This window comes from Oncorhynchus gorbuscha, linkage group LG12 (genome assembly GCF_021184085.1).
Source record: "Oncorhynchus gorbuscha isolate QuinsamMale2020 ecotype Even-year linkage group LG12, OgorEven_v1.0, whole genome shotgun sequence".
Taxonomy (NCBI): Eukaryota; Metazoa; Chordata; class Actinopteri; order Salmoniformes; family Salmonidae; genus Oncorhynchus; species Oncorhynchus gorbuscha.
In genome coordinates, this window is record NC_060184.1 from 30845851 (window position 1) to 30863303 (window position 17453).

The 17453-nt window shown below is 43.7% G+C and overlaps 1 protein-coding gene across 2 annotated transcripts; it reads left to right on the forward strand.

Annotated features, from left to right (window-relative positions):
* The first annotated feature begins 193 nt into the window (after positions 1-193).
* xrcc3 (X-ray repair complementing defective repair in Chinese hamster cells 3) lies at positions 194-17406 on the forward strand. Of its 2 annotated transcripts, none has more exons than XM_046291807.1 (7): positions 194-343; positions 10744-10881; positions 14479-14691; positions 14961-15115; positions 15412-15624; positions 16022-16068; positions 16360-17406. In XM_046291807.1, exons 1-7 carry the CDS (start codon positions 325-327, stop codon positions 16652-16654), a joined length of 1080 nt encoding a protein of 359 aa, XP_046147763.1. In that variant the 5' UTR covers positions 194-324; the 3' UTR covers positions 16655-17406. The 2 variants fall into 2 exon arrangements, with proteins under 2 accessions (XP_046147763.1, XP_046147762.1); XM_046291806.1 differs by having other exon boundaries at positions 211-413.
* Positions 17407-17453: the final 47 nt, after the last annotated feature.

The following is a 17453-nucleotide window of genomic DNA, read 5'->3' on the forward strand; positions in this document are numbered from 1 at the left end:
GATGACAACTTCAGGATGAGTATTGAATTTATTGAAACTATGTACACAGTATTCTTATTTATGTATCCCAATTATTATGTACACCAAAATACAATGAAAGCACTTTACAGTTAGTAGCTATTGCTTTAAAAAAAAAGGTTTTAAATGTACACCCCTAAATTTACATTTAGTTCCTCCCATCACTATTCCGTGTGCGACGCGCTCTGTGATGACGATTGGTGGGCGGGTAATTTCGCGCGCCAGTCCTCCAGTGTTTTTGTTACCACAATAGATAACCAGCATGCCGTTCACATTTTGCTTGCGGATGCCTCACAGAATGGAGAAATGTATCCCAGACTAAATGGTATGTATGGGAAATATGGATTGGGAACAATTGGAGCTCAACCCAAGGATTATAGCAGCCGTAAAGAAAGGTAAAAATAAACGGACGTTCGCTAGCTAGCCATAATTCGGCTAGACGTACAATAGCTAATTTTATATAACAGGTGGGACTAATCTTGGATGCTGATTGGTTAAAACCGCATTCCAGCCCGTGTCTATAATTAAGCAGTAAACCCCGAGCGGTGTGTTATATTGCTAATGTACCACGGCTAAGGGCTGTTTGTAATTACGACGCTATGCGCGGAGTGCCTGGATACAGCCCTTCGCTGTGGTATATTGGCCATATACCACAAACTCCAGAGGGGCCTTATTGCTATTATAAACTGGTTATCAACGTAATTAGAGCTGTGAAATGAAAGTTTTTTTTTCATACCCGTGGTATACAGTCTGATATACCACAGCTGTCAGCCAATCAGCATTCAGGGCTCGAACCACCCAGTTGTATATTCCACAAGTTACCACTGGCTAAAGCTATGATGTTGAAATGTCTATTTACTTTGTTCCATCTCACTGTGCAATCCACTGTGATCAGCCCAGCCAGCCAATTTATACATTTGATTTCCACTATAAAAAGCATCTAGACATTTAATTTAGACTAGCATTTGATTTTAAATAGCAGATATTTGTATAAACCTTGCTGTCTGTCTCTGATATTTGCAACATTGTTTCAATATTGAAATTGGATATCCCGCTGTCCCATAGTAATGAACATGTCGGGACGAGACGGACAGGCATCTAGTTAGCCAGTCAAAATCATGAATCAGCTGGCAGCATTTTTATGGATGTATACATAGAAATGTCAATAGAAAACAGGTGAAACTAAATGCAGCTAGTTTGATGTCTTTCCAGCTTCAGTTTGAAGTGATTGTGTTAGCTGTGTTGTTGGCTAGCTCCTCTGAACAAGTGTCCGAATGAGAAAGCACATCTTCTATACCAGGCATAATCGTGCCTCATTAGCTCATTGTTGTGCGTGTATCCAAATAAATGTCACTAGAAAACAGCTTAAACAAACGCAAATGCAGCTACTTTGCTGTTATTCTGGCGTAGTTGGCTAGCTAGCAAGAAAGGGTTATAAGAATGTTGCCAGCCAGTATGGCAATGGAACATTTAGAACGAACAGAAGACTGAACGACTGGGTCACGTCTCTAGCAACCAAGCCGATAGAACAAATGATCAGCTGGCTCTGGGTAGCAACCCTAGATTTGTGTCAGGACTATATCTTATGGAAGGATGAAATAGTATGAATAAATTAATAAAAATAAAAAAAATGTAATGAAAATATGTCAATCATTATTTGACTATGTTGGTAACCCATTATATGAAAGTGATAATGCCCTTGAAGCTGGTGTTTGAAGGATATATTGGCACAGTTTGCTGATGAAACAGCATGATCATTACACAGGTGCACCTTGTGATTGGGACAATAAAAGGCCACTCTAAAATGTTCCATTTTGTCACAACACAATGCTACAGCTGTCTCAAGTTTTGAGGGAGTGTGCAATTGGCATGCTGACTGCAGGAATGTCCACCAAAGCTGTTGCCAGATAACTAAATGTTAATTTCTCAACCATAAGCTGCCTCCAACGTCGTTTCAGAGAATTGGACGGTATGTCCAACCGGTCGGTACGTCCAATGGTCTTGGCCTGACTGCAGGTCGGTGTCGTAACCGACTTCAGAGGGCAAATGCTCACCTTCGATGGCCTTCAGCACACTGGAGAAGTGTTCTCTTCACAGATGAATCTCAGTTTCAACTGTGCTAGGCAGATGGCAGGCTGTGTATGGCGTCGTGTGGATGCAAACGGTTTACGCATGTCAACTTTGTGAACAGAGTGCCCCATAGTGGTGTTATGGTATGGGCAGGCAAATGCTATGGGCCGCGAACACAATTGCAATTTGAACCAACAGAGTTAACGTGATGAAATCCTGAGTCCCATTGTGGTGCCATTCATCCACTGCCACCACCTCATGTTTCAGCATGATAATGCACGGCCCCATGTCGAAGGGATCTGTACACAATTCCTGGAAGCTGAAAATGTCTTAGTTCTTCCATGTGGCTTGCATATTCACCAGACATGCCACCCATTGAGTATATTGGGGATGCTCTGGATGTGACGTGTACGACAGCATGTTCCAGTTCCCACCAATATCCAGCCACTTTGCACAACATTCCACAGGCAACAATCGACAGTCTGATCAACTCTATGCAAAGGCTATATGTTGCGCTGCTTGAGGCAAATTGTGGTCACACCAGGTACTGACTGGTTTTCTGATCCACGCCCGTACTTAAAAAAATATATATATATATCTCTGTGACTGACAGATGGAGTACAGATATGCCAGTCATGTGAAATCCATATATTAGGGCCTAATGAATTTATTTCAATTGACTGATTTCCTTTATATAACTGTAACTCAGTAAAATCTTTGAAATTGTTGCATGTTGCGCTATAATTTGCAGGGTAGCCTAGTGGTTAGAGCATTGGACTAGTAACCGAAAGGTTGCAAGTTCAAATCCCTGAGCTGACAAGGTACAAAATCTGTCGTTCTGCCCTTGAACAGGCAGTTAACCCACTGTTCCTAGGCCGTCATTGAAAATAAGAATTTGTTCTTAACTGACTTGCCTAGTAAAATAAAGGTAAAAATTAAAATTTTACAAAATTATGCATTTGGTCTTTTACAGCATACTATGCCAGTAGAAGTCAGATTTGTATATATAATTTATGTGGACCACCCTTCAAATTTGTGAATTCAGCTATTTCAGCCACACCCGTTGCTGACAGGTATATAAAATCGAGCACGCAGCCGTCCAATCTCCATAGTCAAACATTGGCAGTAGAATGGCCTTACTGAAGAGCTCAATGACTTTCAACGTGGCACTGTCATAGGATGCCACCTTTCCAACAAGTCAGTTTGGCAAATTTCTGCCCTGGTAGTGCTGCCCCGGTCAACTGTAAGTGCGGTTATTGTGAAGTGGAAATGTCTAGGAGCAACAACGTCTCATTCGTGAAGTGGCAGACCACACAAGCTTACAGAACGGGACTACTGTGTGCTGGAGCACGTAAAAATCATCTCAGTTGCAACACTCACTATCAAGTTCCAAATTGCCGCTGGAAGTAACGTCGGGCACAATAACTGTTCGTCGGGAGCTTCATGAAATGAGTTTCCATGCACAAGCAGCCGCACACAAGCCTAAGATCAGCATGTGCAATGCGTCGGCTGGAGTGGTGTAAAGCTCACTGTCATTGGACTCTGGAGCAGTGGAAACGTGTTCTCTGGAGTGATGAATCACGCTTCACCATCTTGCAGTCCAATGGACAAATCTGGGTTTGTTGGATGCAAGGTGAATGCTACCTGCCTGAACACATAGTTCAACTAAAGTTTGTTGGAGGAGGAATAATGGTCTGGGACTGTTTTTCATGGTTCAGGCTAGGCCCCTTAGTTCCAGTGAAGGGGAATCTTAACGCTACAGAATAGTGACATTCTAGATTCTGTTTGGGGAAAGCCCTTTTCTGTGTCAGCATGACAATGCCCCGTGCACAAAGCGAGGTCCATTCAGAAGTGGTTTGTCAAGATCTGTGTGGAAGAACTTGACTGGCCTGCACAGAGCCCTGACCTCAACCCCATTAAAACACATTTACATTTAAGTCATTTAGCAGACGCTCTTATCCAGAGCGACTTACAAATTGGTGCATTCACCTTATGACATCCAGTGGGACAGTCACTTAACAATAGTGCATCTAAAACTTAGGGGGGGTGAGAGGGATTACTTATCCTATCCTAGGTATTCCTTAAAGAGGTGGGGTTTCAGGTGTCTCCGGAAGGTGGTGATTGACTCCGCTGTCCTGGCGTCGTGAGGGAGTTTGTTCCACCATTGGGGGGCCAGGGCAGCGAACAGTTTTGACTGGGCTGAGCGGGAGCTGTACTTCCTCAGTGGTAGGGAGGCGAGCAGGCCAGAGGTGGATGAACGCAGTGCCCTTGTTTGGGTGTAGGGCCTGATCAGAGCCTGGAGGTACTGAGGTGCCGTTCCCCTCACAGCTCCGTAGGCAAGCACCATGGTCTTGTAGCGGATGCGAGCTTCAACTGGAAGCCAGTGGAGAGAACGGAGGAGCGGGGTGACGTGAGAGAACTTGGGAAGGTTGAACACCAGACGGGCTGCGGCGTTCTGGATGAGTTGAAGGGGTTTAATGGCACAGGCAGGGAGCCCAGCCAACAGCGAGTTGCAGTAATCCAGACGGGAGATGACAAGTGCCTGGATTAGGACCTGCGCCGCTTCCTGTGTGAGGCAGGGTCGTACTCTGCGGATGTTGTAGAGCATGAACCTACAGGAACGGGCCACCGCCTTGATGTTGGTTGAGAACGACAGGGTGTTGTCCAGGATCACGCCAAGGTTCTTGGCGCTCTGGGAGGAGGACACAATGGAGTTGTCAACCGTGATGGCGAGATCATGGAACGGGCAGTCCTTCCCCGGGAGGAAGAGCAGCTCCGTCTTGCCGAGGTTCAGCTTGAGGTGGTGATCCGTCCTCCACACTGATATGTCTGCCAGACATGCAGAGATGCGATTCGCCACCTGGTCATCAGAAGGGGGAAAGGAGAAGATTAATTGTGTGTCGTCTGCATAGCAATGATAAGAGAGACCATGTGAGGTTATGACAGAGCCAAGTGACTTGGTGTATAGCGAGAATAGGAGAGGGCCAAGAACAGAGCCCTGGGGGACACCAGTGGTGAGAGCGCGTGGTGAGGAGACAGATTCTCGCCACGCCACCTGGTAGGAGCGACCTGTCAGGTAGGACGCAATCCAAGCGTGGGCCGCGCCGGAGATGCCCAACTCGGAGAGGGTGGAGAGGAGGATCTGATGGTTCACAGTATCGAAGGCAGCCGATAGATCTAGAAGGATGAGAGCAGAGGAGAGAGAGTTAGCTTTAGCAGTGCAGAGCGCCTCCGTGATACAGAGGAGAGCAGTCTCAGTTGAATTGGAACGCCAACTGTGAGCCAGGCCTAATCGCTCAACATCAGTGTTCAACCTCATTAATGCTCTTGTGACTTTTAAAACATGGTGTCAGAATACACTGCTCTATTAAAGCTGCAATATGTAATCTTTTGGGGCGACCGGAGCAATTCACAGTGAAATGTGAGTTTTATAGATATGTCATTATCATTGAAAGCAAGTTTAAGAATCTGTAGAGCTGTTCTATGTACACTATTGTTATCCTTCCCATTCTTAAGTTTATATTTGACGTCGTTTACTTTCAGTTTTGTACACCAGCTTCAAAAAAGCTGAAAATACAATGTTTTTGGTTATAGAAGAGTTATTTCGCGGCGTTTTTAGATGGTACAATTATTCTCAACATGATTCTTGCTTGTTTTGTCACAAACTGAAATTAGGCAAACATTAGAATTTTAGCAACCAGTAAATGGTGGAGCGATTTCCGCGTAGTGGAACTTTAAAGCAATTCAGAACTAATTTGTTGACATGTTCTGTTGCAGATTCAAAGCCAGATGAACTCATTACAGAATATATCCATAATCATGAATGAATAAGTATATTTATTTGACAAAAATGCACCTAGTCACCGATCAAATCACGTCAAACACCCGAACTCCAACAATTACATTGTTTTAAAGAAATCAAAATAGTAAACCATTTGTACATATGCCTTTTATACATAACATATGAATTGAAGTAAAATTATTAATTCATCAATGTCACAAACCTGGGAAGAGCACCATATGAACTATTATTATTGAGAGAGCACAGATTCTTATGCTTTTCCATTTTGACGAATTAGACCAGCACAAACAACAAAAGAAAGGGAATATTGAATGATCCATCGCATCTCCCAAAAACATTTTCAACATCTGTAAAATGATCGTTTCTAGACTAAAGCTTTGTGGTTGTCTTCCTCTAAGGCTTCCATGTCTTCTCCCTGGACCTCCTCAATGTCCACCTCTTGAACATCAGACTGAGGCCTCATCTTCACGGTCACTTTACAACCTTGTTGAGGTTGGCTTGTCAGGCTCAAAAAGTGTCCAACATGTATGCTGTGGCGTGTATGGGCTTCAGGCAGAAGTCTTCACACTTTCTGATGCATTTCAGAAGTACAGTAACCTCTGCTTGGAGCAACAGTGAAGTGGGCAGGGCTGTACAGATTTCTTTTACATTTGCAAGTAGAGTCTGAACATCAGACAGGCTGGCATTGTCTCCCTCAATCCGTGAAATGGCTACTGCTATAGGTTTCAGGAGTTTCAGGCTGCTTACCACTCTTTCCCAAAATACATCATCCAGGAGGATCCTCTTGATGGGGCTGTCCATATCGCAGACTGTGATATGGTCATTTCTTGGAGAGACTCCTTCCCCTCCAGGAGACTGTCAAACATGATGACAACACCATCCCAATGGGTGTTGCTGGGCAGCTTCAATGTGGTGCTCTTATTTTTCTCACTTTTTTGGTGAGGTAGATTGCTGATGATACACATACCAAACCATTTCCTTGGCTCTCTTGTAGAGTGTATTCATTTTTTCAGTGCCATGATGTCCTTGAGGAGCAGATTAAATGCATGAGCAGTACAGCCAATGGTTGTGATGTGAGGGTAGGACCCCTCCACTTTAGACCAAGCAGCCTTCATGTTCGCAGCATTGTCTGTCACCAGTGCAAATACCTTCTGTGGTCCAAGGTAATTGATGACTGCTTTCAGCTCATCTGCAAAGTAGAGATCGGTGTGTCTGTTGTCCGTAGTGTCTGTGCTCTTGTAGAATACTGGTTGAGGGGTGGAGATTATGTAGTTATTTCATGCCCACGAACATTCGACCACCCATCAGAGATGATTGCAATACAGTCTGCTTTCTCTATGATTTGCTTGACCTTCACTTGAACTCTGCATCCAGCAAATGAGCAGATAAAGCATGTCTGGTTGGAGAGATTTATGCTGGGCGAAGAACATTCAGAAATCTCTTCCAATACACATTGCCTGTGAGCATCAGAGGTGAACCAGTTGCATACACAGCTCTAGCAAGACATTCATCATAATTTCTCTGACTACGTTCCTCCAATGAGTCAAAAAAACTTCTGATTCCAGGAGGACCATGAGCTGTTGCTATTGATAAGGTGTCTGATTGATCATTTTAATATATAATAATAATATATATATATAATATAATAATAATAATAATAATAATATATTTTTTTTTAAATATATTTTCACCTCAAATAGAAGTAGAGGGACTTTTGTCAGAGGTTGCTTGCTATAGCGCTGAGGGAACTTTATGCACTTTGCCAGTTGATTATGCATCTTTGTTGCATTCTTCACATATGATTTGGCACAGTATTTGCCAATGTACACAGCTTTTCCTTCTCCATTAGCTGCAGTAAAATGTCTCCACACATCAGATAGTGGTTGTGACATTTTCCTGTAAAGATTATTATTTTTTATGTTAAAAAAAACAACTTACAATTCCATGTACAGATAAATAGTTAAGCAGTTAGATTAAACAACTCCTTTGTAAGATAAATGTTTTAAAATGAAACATGTATGGAAACAGGTGAATTAACACTCCTCAGTTAGCAGGCTCAAGTTAGCTAAAACCCACATGGTAGCAAAGACTAACTAGCAGAAATCTTTAACAAGTAAAAGTAATTTAAACACACTTTGCTGTAGGCTACTATTTACTAGTAACAAAAAATGTATGTCATGTAAAATATATATTCACCCCACCCCGTATTGTAATCAAAACTTAACAGAAAGCATGTAGTCCTAGGCTCAGACGGTGTAGTAGTGTGGGCTCAATATCATCTCATTAGTGTGCAAGATCTTGAGGATCAGCTGTACATGTTATGGAAGAATGCACTGTGCATGCAGAGGGTTGCAATTCCATTGAATTGGGAATAGTTTAACCAAAATATGCCACAAGACCTAGAATTGCCTTGTGTATCCCACAAGAGGTTGACTGTTAGCTTATAACAATTTTGGATGAATTTAAGAAAGATTCCCATGGAACATTTCCGGATGTTTCCTGGAAAGTTTCCGACCCCTTGTTACCCTAGTCTGAACCCCAGAATTAGCGGGACAGCATTACACAGGTGTAAAAAAAAAAAAAAGGTAACAAAAACAGTACACCACAACACTTTTAAACATGTTACTGAGTCTAGAGGTTATCAAATAAGGATAAAAACAAGTGAAGGAAGCAGCATAGGGAAAATGGGTGATGGTAGGGTGTGTTTATAGAGATAAGATCGAGAGTTCCAAAATGTCTGAAGTTGGGGGGCGGCATAAAAGGCATACAACTTAATTATTGATGACAACATTTTGTAGACAACATGGTGGTTTACATTTATGTATACTGTGTGTGAATGATGGAAGAATCTTACCCCAGCTGTAGGTCAATTGTTTGTGGTCATTTAGGCCTTCACATCAACCAGTACTGGGACCATTGGAGACTTGGAACGCTTGCTCTCAAAATGCTGTTTGAATGTCTTTGGGTCTGCATCTATAAAGAGATCAGGTGGAGTGCTCCACAGTGCCCAAAGTTGAGGGACCATGGGGCATAAAAGGCACAGAGTTGAATAAGGGGTAACTTGAGGGGTGGATGGCTTTCATGGTATCCGTCAGCAAGTTCAATTTGAGAGTGGAGCATGCATTATATCAATAGCCCCCTCCCCAATCCAGATCTGAATGGCAGGAGTGTGTATAAGCTTATGTTCGGTGTTTGAGCTGGGCTGGGACAAAATTTGTCACACACATCTGGTCTTCAGGACTTCCTGCAATGCCTGAAACAGACTAGAGCAGGAGAAATAGTGTTTCAGGTTGAAACGGCTTACTTAGTTGAAAGGTGGCAAGACTCCGGCACACCCACTGGTTCCGGAATAGAGAAGGCGCAAATAAGGTTTCCAATTTGGCCTCAATAACATGACAGTAATTCTACCTAAAAAGCAAATGTTTTGAGTACCAATGAATTAAAAACCCACTATAGCAGGTAGGACTAAACAAGGTTGCATAACTTTGCCTACTAGCTATACTAATGATCTGCTGACCAAAGCGTTACAGCAAACATATCAATGTTTTCCCGCAGTAAAGTAAGCACACTGTTGACTATGCTGAAACCTATCAAAGCCAGACTAAAATAATACAGCTGGCTAGGGTAGTTACAAGTGAAGTAGTACTTGAAGAAGTATGTCCCACCCCTCACCCAGACACAAACCAACATTCTCAAGAACGCCTAGCCCTAGCTTCACCATTTAAGTTAATTAGCAAGCTAGACTGTTGGTTTATAAAAGCCAAAGAAGGTTCTCATGCATTTAAATGACTAGACAAGTCGATGGCTAATGTAGCCATCTAGCCAGGCTAATGTTGCTAATCATCTGACCGTGAGCTAGCTCCATTCTATTTGTTTTTTATCTTAAACTCACCAGTTCTTAACGATTACAAGCAGCCATCACTATGCTTGAAAATATGGAGAGTGGTACTCCGTAATATGTTTGGAGCATATCCAATACCACACTTTGTATTCAGGCCAAAAAGTGAATTGCTTTGCCACATTTTTGGCAGTATTACTTTAGTGCCTTGTTACAAACAGAATGTAGGTTTAGGAATATTTTTGTTCTGTACAGGCTTCCTTTTCACTCTCAATTAGGTTAGTATTGTAACTACAGTTTTCTCATATCACATTCAACTCTAACTGTTTTAAAGTCACCATTGGCCTCATTGTGAAATCCCTGAGCTGTTTCCTTCTGCAGCAACTGAGTTAGGAAGGACACCTGTATCTTTTTGTAGTGAGTGGGTATATTGATACACCATCCAAAGTGTAATCAACTTCACCATGCTCAAATCGATATTCAATGTCTGCATTTTTTTTTCTCCCATTAACCAATAGGTGCCCTTCTTTGCGAGGCATTGGAAAATCTCCCTTGTCTTTGTGGTTTAATCTGTGTTGAAATTCACTGCTCCACTGAGGGACCTTACAATTATCTGTATGTGTGGGGTACAGAGATGAGGTAGTCATTAAAAAATAATGTTAAACACTATTATTGCACACAGTGAGTCCATGCAACTTATTATATGACTTGTTAAGCACATGTTTACTCCTGAACTTATTTAGGCTTGCCAGAACAAAGGGGTTGAATACTGGTCTCAAAACATTTGAGCGTTTCATTTTTTAATAATATACAGGTTATAGTGTGTAAGCCAGTGACAAGAAATGGAATCATTTTAAATTCAGGCTGTAATACAAAACATTAGGATAAAGTCAATAGGTGTGTATACCATCTGAAGGCAATGTATCTATAACATTTCACTTTGCTAGTCAACGTTGTGGTGTTAAAATGTATGCTGTAGGTGCGTCTGCTCATTATTCATTTATGTTGATTTTAGCTAATGTGAAATCAGCGAGGGAGATTCTCAGTCTCTCGGGTCCGGATCTACAACGACTCACCCACCTGTCAAAGTCAGACGTGCAACACCTGCACACAGCTGTTGCTATCTCTTACCGCAGACATTCACCTGTAACAGGTAGGCATGCTCTATTCTATTGCAGGGTTCTCCAACTCCAAACATGGAGAGCTACTGGGTGTGCAGATTTTGATTCAGGCCCAGCACTAACACACCAACTAGCGAGCTATGTTTAGGCAGGTGTTTTAGTGCTGGCTAGACTAAGTGATGCAAAAACCATACATTTGCATAGATTTTTTGTACAGCAAAATCATGTCAACATGCATTCGGAAAGTATTCAGACCCCTTTACTTTTTCAACATTTTCTTACGTTACAGCCCTATTCTATAATTGACAAAACATTTTTACTCATGAATCTACACACAATACCCCATAATGACAATGCGAAAACAAGTTTTTAGAAATACAAAACATTTGCATAAGTATTCATACCCTTTTGGTTATGAGACTCGCAATTGAGCTCAGGTGCATCCTGTTTCCATTGATCATCCTTGATTTTTCTAAAACTTGATTGGAGTCCACCTGTGGTAATTTCAGTTGATTGGACATGATTTGGAAGGCGCACACCTGTCTATGTAAGGTCCCACAGTTAACCGTGAATGTCAGAGCGGAAACCAAGCCATGAGGTTGAAGGAATTGTCCGTAGAGTTCTGAGACAGGATTGTGTCGAGGCACAGATCTGGGGAAGGGTGCCAAAACATTTCTGCAGCATTGAAGGTCCCTATGAACACATTGGCCTCCATCATTCTTAAGTTGAAGAAGTTTGGAAGCTCCACTACTCTTCCTATAGCTGGCCGCCGACCAAACTGAGCAGTCGGGGCAGAGGGGCCTTGGTCAGGGAGGTGACCAAGAACCAGATGGTCACTGGCAGACGTCCAGAGTTCATATGTGGAGACTGGAGAACCTTCCAGAAGGACAACCATCTTTGCAGCACTCCACCAATCAGGCCTTTATTGTAGAGTGGCCACTCCTCAGTAAAAGGCACATGACAACCCACTTGGAGTGTGCCAAAAGGCACTTTTTTTATTATTTTTATTTCACCTTTATTTAACCAGGTAGGCTAGTTGAGAACAGGTTCTCATTTGCAACTGCGACCTGGCCAAGATAAAGCATAGCAGTGTGAACAGACAACACAGAGTTACACATGGAGTAAACAATTAACAAGTCAATAACACAGAGAAAAAAAGGGGAGTCTATATACAATGTGTGCAAAAGGCATGAGGAGGTAGGCGAATAATTACAATATTGCAGATTAACACTGGAGTGATAAATGATCAGATGATCATGTACAGGTAGAGATATTGTTGTGCAAAAGAGCAGAAAAGTAAAAACTGTGGGGATGAGGTAGGTGAAAATGGGTGTGCTATTTACCAATAGATTATGTACAGCTGCAGCGATCAGTTAGCTGCTCAGCTAGCTGATGTTTGAAGTTGGTGAGGGAGATAAAAGTCTCCAACTTCAGCGATTTTTGCAATTTGTTCCAGTCACAGGCAGCAGAGTACAGGAACGAAAGGCGGCCGAATGAGGTGTTGGCTTTAGGGATGATCAATGAGATACACCTGCTGGAGTGCGTGCTACGGATGGGTGTTGCCATCGTGACCAGTGAGCTGAGATAAGGCAGAGCTTTGCCTAGCATGGCCTTGTAGATGACCTGAAGCCAGTGGGTCTGGCGACGAATATGTAGCGAGGGCCAGCCGACTAGAGCATACAAGTCGCAGTGGTGGGTAGTATAAGGTGCTTTAGTGACAAAACGGATGGCACTGTGATAAACTGCATCCAGTTTGCTGAGTAGAGTGTTGGAAGCAATTTTGTAGATGACGTCGCCGAAGTCGAGGATCGGTAGGATAGTCAGTTTTACTAGGGTAAGCTTGGCAGCGTGAGTGAAGGAGGCTTTGTTGCGGAATAGAAAGCTGATTCTTGATTTGATTTTCGATTGGAGATGTTTGATATGGGTCTGTAAGGAGAGTTTGCAGTCTAGCCAGACACCTAGGTACTTATAGGTGTCCACATATTCACGGTCGGAACCATCCAGTGTGGTGATGCTAGTCGGGCATGCGGGTGCAGGCAGCGATCGGTTGAAAAGCATGCATTTGGTTTTACTAGCGTTTAAGAGCAGTTGGAGGCCACGGAAGGAGTGCTGTATGGCATTGAAGCTCGATTGAAGGTTAGATAGCACAGTGTCCAATGACGGGCCGAAAGTGTATACAATGGTGTCGTCTGCGTAGAGGTGGATCAAGGAATCGCCCGCAGCAAGAGCAACATCATTGATATATACAGAGAAAAGAGTCGGCCCGAGAATTGAACCCTGTGGCACCCCCACAGAGACTGCCAGAGGACCGGACAACATGCCCTCCGATTTGACACACTGAACTCTGTCTACAAAGTAATTGGTGAACCAGGCAAGGCAGTCATCCGAAAAACCGAGGCTACTGAGTCTGCCGATAAGAATATGGTGATTGACAGAGTCGAAAGCCTTGGCAAGGTCGATGAAGACTGCTGCACAGTACTGTCTTTTATCGATGGCGGTTATGATGTCGTTTAGTACCTTGAGTGTGGCTGAGGTGCACCTGTGACCGGCTCGGAAACCAGATTGCATAGCGGAGAAGGTACGGTGGGATTCGAGATGGTCAGTGACCTGTTTGTTGACTTGGCTTTCGAAGACCTTAGATAGGCAGGGCAGGATGGATATAGGTCTGTAACAGTTTGGGTCCAGGGTGTCACCCCCTTCGAAGAGAGGGATGACTGCGGCAGCTTTCCAGTCCTTGGGGATCTCAGACGATATGAGAGGTTGAACAGGCTGGTAATAGGGGTTGCGACAATGGCGGCGGATAGTTTCAGAAATAGAGGGTCCAGATTGTCAAGCCCAGCTGATTTATACGGGTCCAGGTTTTGCAGCTTTTAAAGGACTCAGACCATGAGAAACCAGATTCTCTGGTCTGACGAAACCAAAATTGAACTTTTTGGCCTGAATGCCAAGCGTCAAGTCTGGAGGAAACCTGTCACCATCCCTACGTTGAAGCAATGGTGGTTTTCTGTTGCCACAAAACATCTGTCGGGGATGTTTTTATTTTTAGGCGCATATGCGAGTAAAATAGTCGCACTGTATAGCCCTGAAATTCACACACAGAGACGATGAAGGTGCATCATGCTCTCCTCCATGTAAAGAAATTTGACTGCAGCCAACCACTGCGCACAAATCACACTGCCAACAGGTACCGGGAGGTGGGACAGAGGGCAGATTGTCAAATCAGAAGTGTTTCCCTGTCATCGCTCGCCTTGCGACTGACAGGTGCCTGTTCAATCAATAGATTGCTAGAAGATGTGTATCGTTCATTCTAGTGAGAGAGGGCAGGGTGGACTTTTTTTCTGACTGGCGAATGGAAAAGTAGCCTAGTTTTTAATTTATTTTCTTAAAAAAAAACATTGAGTCCAAAACAGGAGGTTTAAAAAGTAACCGAGACATTTTCAGTCCTTTGCAGCATTGCATTAATTAACAAAAGCCTGCACCCCCAGTAACTCACCAGAACCAGAGTTGGAGATGCACTCTACCATTGTATCCAGTCACCCGGAAGTGATTGTAGCCTAGGCTTTACAATCCTAGGCTCAAACAAGTTATAGTTTATTATTCAAAGTAACGGATTATTTGTTTTCACACAGCATTACAAGTGCACCGTGGAGAGTGTCCCTCTTTGGAACCTGGGCACAAGCTAAGTTTGGCTTGCCCCGTTCTGGACGCTCTACTGCGAGGTGGTGTACCGTTGAGCGGCATCACAGAACTGGCAGGGGAGAGCAGTGCAGGAAAGACCCAGTTTGGCTTGCAGCTGTGTCTTTCTGTGCAGTACCCACTGGTGTATGGAGGGCTCAATTCAGGTGACCTAATGGATAAAATGGACTGAATGGGGGAGGGGCGAATTGGACTAGCCTCTCCAATAAGGAACACATAATTTGATGCAAAACATTTTAAAGCGTTTTCCATTGCATGCCCATATAAATGCGACCCAGCTCTTTGTTTCCAGTGTTTTGTCCTGACGTTCTGCCTGTAAACCGTATTGTCTAAATATTGTAACTTTTTCATTATTGGCAGATAGTGAGGCTTATGGCATGATATTTAGTATGTGCATGTGTCTTTACACCTGCAGGAGCTGTGTATATTTGCACAGAAGACTCGTTTCCCATCAAGCGTCTGCGGCAGCTCATTACCCAGCAGGCTCGGCTGCGGCCAGAGCTTCCCCAGGCCCTGATACGGAGCATCCGTTTCAGCGACAACATCTATATAGAGCATGCTGCCGATCTGGTAGGACAGTGGTGCAACAGAAACCCAAGCACCACTGGCACAGGTTGAAAGCAGTTCATGACGTGTCCACATGGAATTGGATTTCCAGACGTAGATATGTAGTTGGGTTATGTTCCCATTTATTGCAGAAGTGAAAGATACAAAAGATTTTGGTTCAAACATGACGAGGAGCATTCATTCCATAAGCTGTTCTAGTGAGACTGTAAGAACCATGTGCTCTCACCTGTGCTAATACTTTCTGGTCACCTGTGCTTCCTAATATACATGTGACCAGTGTTTCTGTGTTGTCCCAACAGGGTGCACTGCAGGCCTGCGTGTCCCAGCGGGTGCCCATTCTGCTCTCCCGGGGCCTTGTTCGGCTGGTGGTGGTGGACTCTGTGGCGGCTCTGTTCCGCAGCGAGTTCCAGGCGGACGAGGGTATCGAGAGAGCCCGCCACATGCTGGCCTTTGCCGCCACTCTCCACCGCCTGAGTCACAACTACAGTACCCCGGTGCTGTGCATCAACCAGGTAGGGAAAAGCCTTAACTACTCAGCAGACCCGGGTCAAATGCACTATATCAGACTATTTCGGTTTTCCTGGTACTAGTAGGGAAACACTGGAATAGTTCCAAAGTGCAAACTCTAGTATATCCGGAAACTTCCGAGTATTTCACCCAGGTCTGCTGCTACACATGCATGTCAGATGATGTATTATTATTCTTGGCTCACTTGAAAAGGACGTGTTAATCTCAATGTGACTTTGCTGTTTTAAATAAAGGATCAATAAAATGAATTATGTTGGATGTGTTCTATTGATATTGCATTGTATAATGTAATTATGTTATAGTAGCCTGACCCTATACATGAACAAAAGCTAGCGGTATGTTCCGAATAATGTAATGAGTTATTACACTGTACCTATTCAGGTGACAGATGTAATGGATGGGCCAGATCCAGCACACTGTAACTTTGGGTAAGCTGTTTGAGTCTCCTGGTATATTTACTAGCATAGAGCAATACAAGTATAGGTGTGTGTGTATAGCTTTGTCTCTTTGTGTTGTTGTAGTAGTAGTAATAATTAGGTGGGTGCTTACATTTGTCCTATTTCACACATGTAGCAGTGTGAATTTGAAAAAGTGGTGTTTGCATACCCCACTCCCCCTGAGACACCCTCAGAGTGTGGGGTCACGGCCAGGGATCAGACATTATTGACGCGACTGTGTGTGTGTGTGTGTGTGTGTCCGTCCACATGCTTCTTTCTCAGGTTGGTGGACAATAAGGTGCTGCCCGCCCTGGGCATGGCCTGGGCCAACCAGGTGATGGTGAGGCTGATGCTGCTCCGCCTCCCGGGCTGTGTGGGCACCGGGGAGCAGGGCGTTACCAGCGCCCCTCGCAGGCTGGAGGTGGTGTTCGCCCCCCACCTCCCCAGAGCCAGCTGCCTGTGTGGGGTGTGGGAGGAAGGAGTGAGAGGGCTGCCAAACAGACCCCGGTCTGTCACCAACAGCGTTACCAAGAGACTTGAAACCACAGGCGAATTGGGCCTGAACGATGGTACCTAAATCCTATAAACTTTTACAGTTATAGGATACAGAAAAAAAGTGCCAAAAGGTGAAAATGATAGGGACCCGCACACTGTTTAGATGCTCTGCAGTTTTCTTGGCAATATTGTAACCACAAAGGAATTTTGTATCAGGTGATTCAAGGGTGATTCCAGCAGGGAATGCACACTGGAGGAGAGTGGACACTGCAGGATGGCAGGAATGTTGCCTTACTTTGTGCTTCGACATTCCATAGTGAAGCCTATATGCATTTAAAAGGAGAGGGAAGATAGTAGAAAAAGTATGAAAGTATTATGTGTCAAATGATCCTGACAAACCACCTTTAAAAAAAATTGAAATACATTTTTAGCAGCAGACATTTTCTGCCTTTCTTTTCACAACAGAATGTAATAGAAGCTATTGCAAAAATATATATATATTTTGCACTACACTTCTGAAGTTTCATTTGCATAGCAGCGTGTTCCTGTTGGAGGGAGCTGACACTTGATTTAGAAATCGGTAGGCCTGTGGTGTATGCCAATCAGTACTGACAACAGCACATCCTAGCAACAGCACTGACGGTTTCTAAATAGTGTAATTTCACTCCAACCAGGACATGCTGCTCTGCAAGTCGAATGCACTTCTGAAAACAGTGCAGAAAACTATCTGCAATGATTGAATTCTGGCCAGTCTTTTATTTGTTTCACATGTTAGAGGACGTTCTATCCAGTGATGTAGTGGTAAATAAAATTGGTGGGTAAAGCTAATTGCCATTGATGGTGAATGAAGTAACGCTTTTTATACTTTCAGTGCATTTTTC

Bases quoted from the DNA above. Each gene is read 5' to 3' on its own strand.
- xrcc3 (XM_046291806.1), top strand. From the start codon at position 341: ATGGTATGTATGGGAAATATGGATTGGGAACAATTGGAGCTCAACCCA. The intron at 10,882-14,478 runs GTAGGCATGCTC...GTTTTCACACAG, and splicing joins CAGACATTCACCTGTAACAG to CATTACAAGTGCACCGTGGA. The intron at 15,625-16,021 runs GTAGGGAAAAGC...GTACCTATTCAG, and splicing joins CGGTGCTGTGCATCAACCAG to GTGACAGATGTAATGGATGG.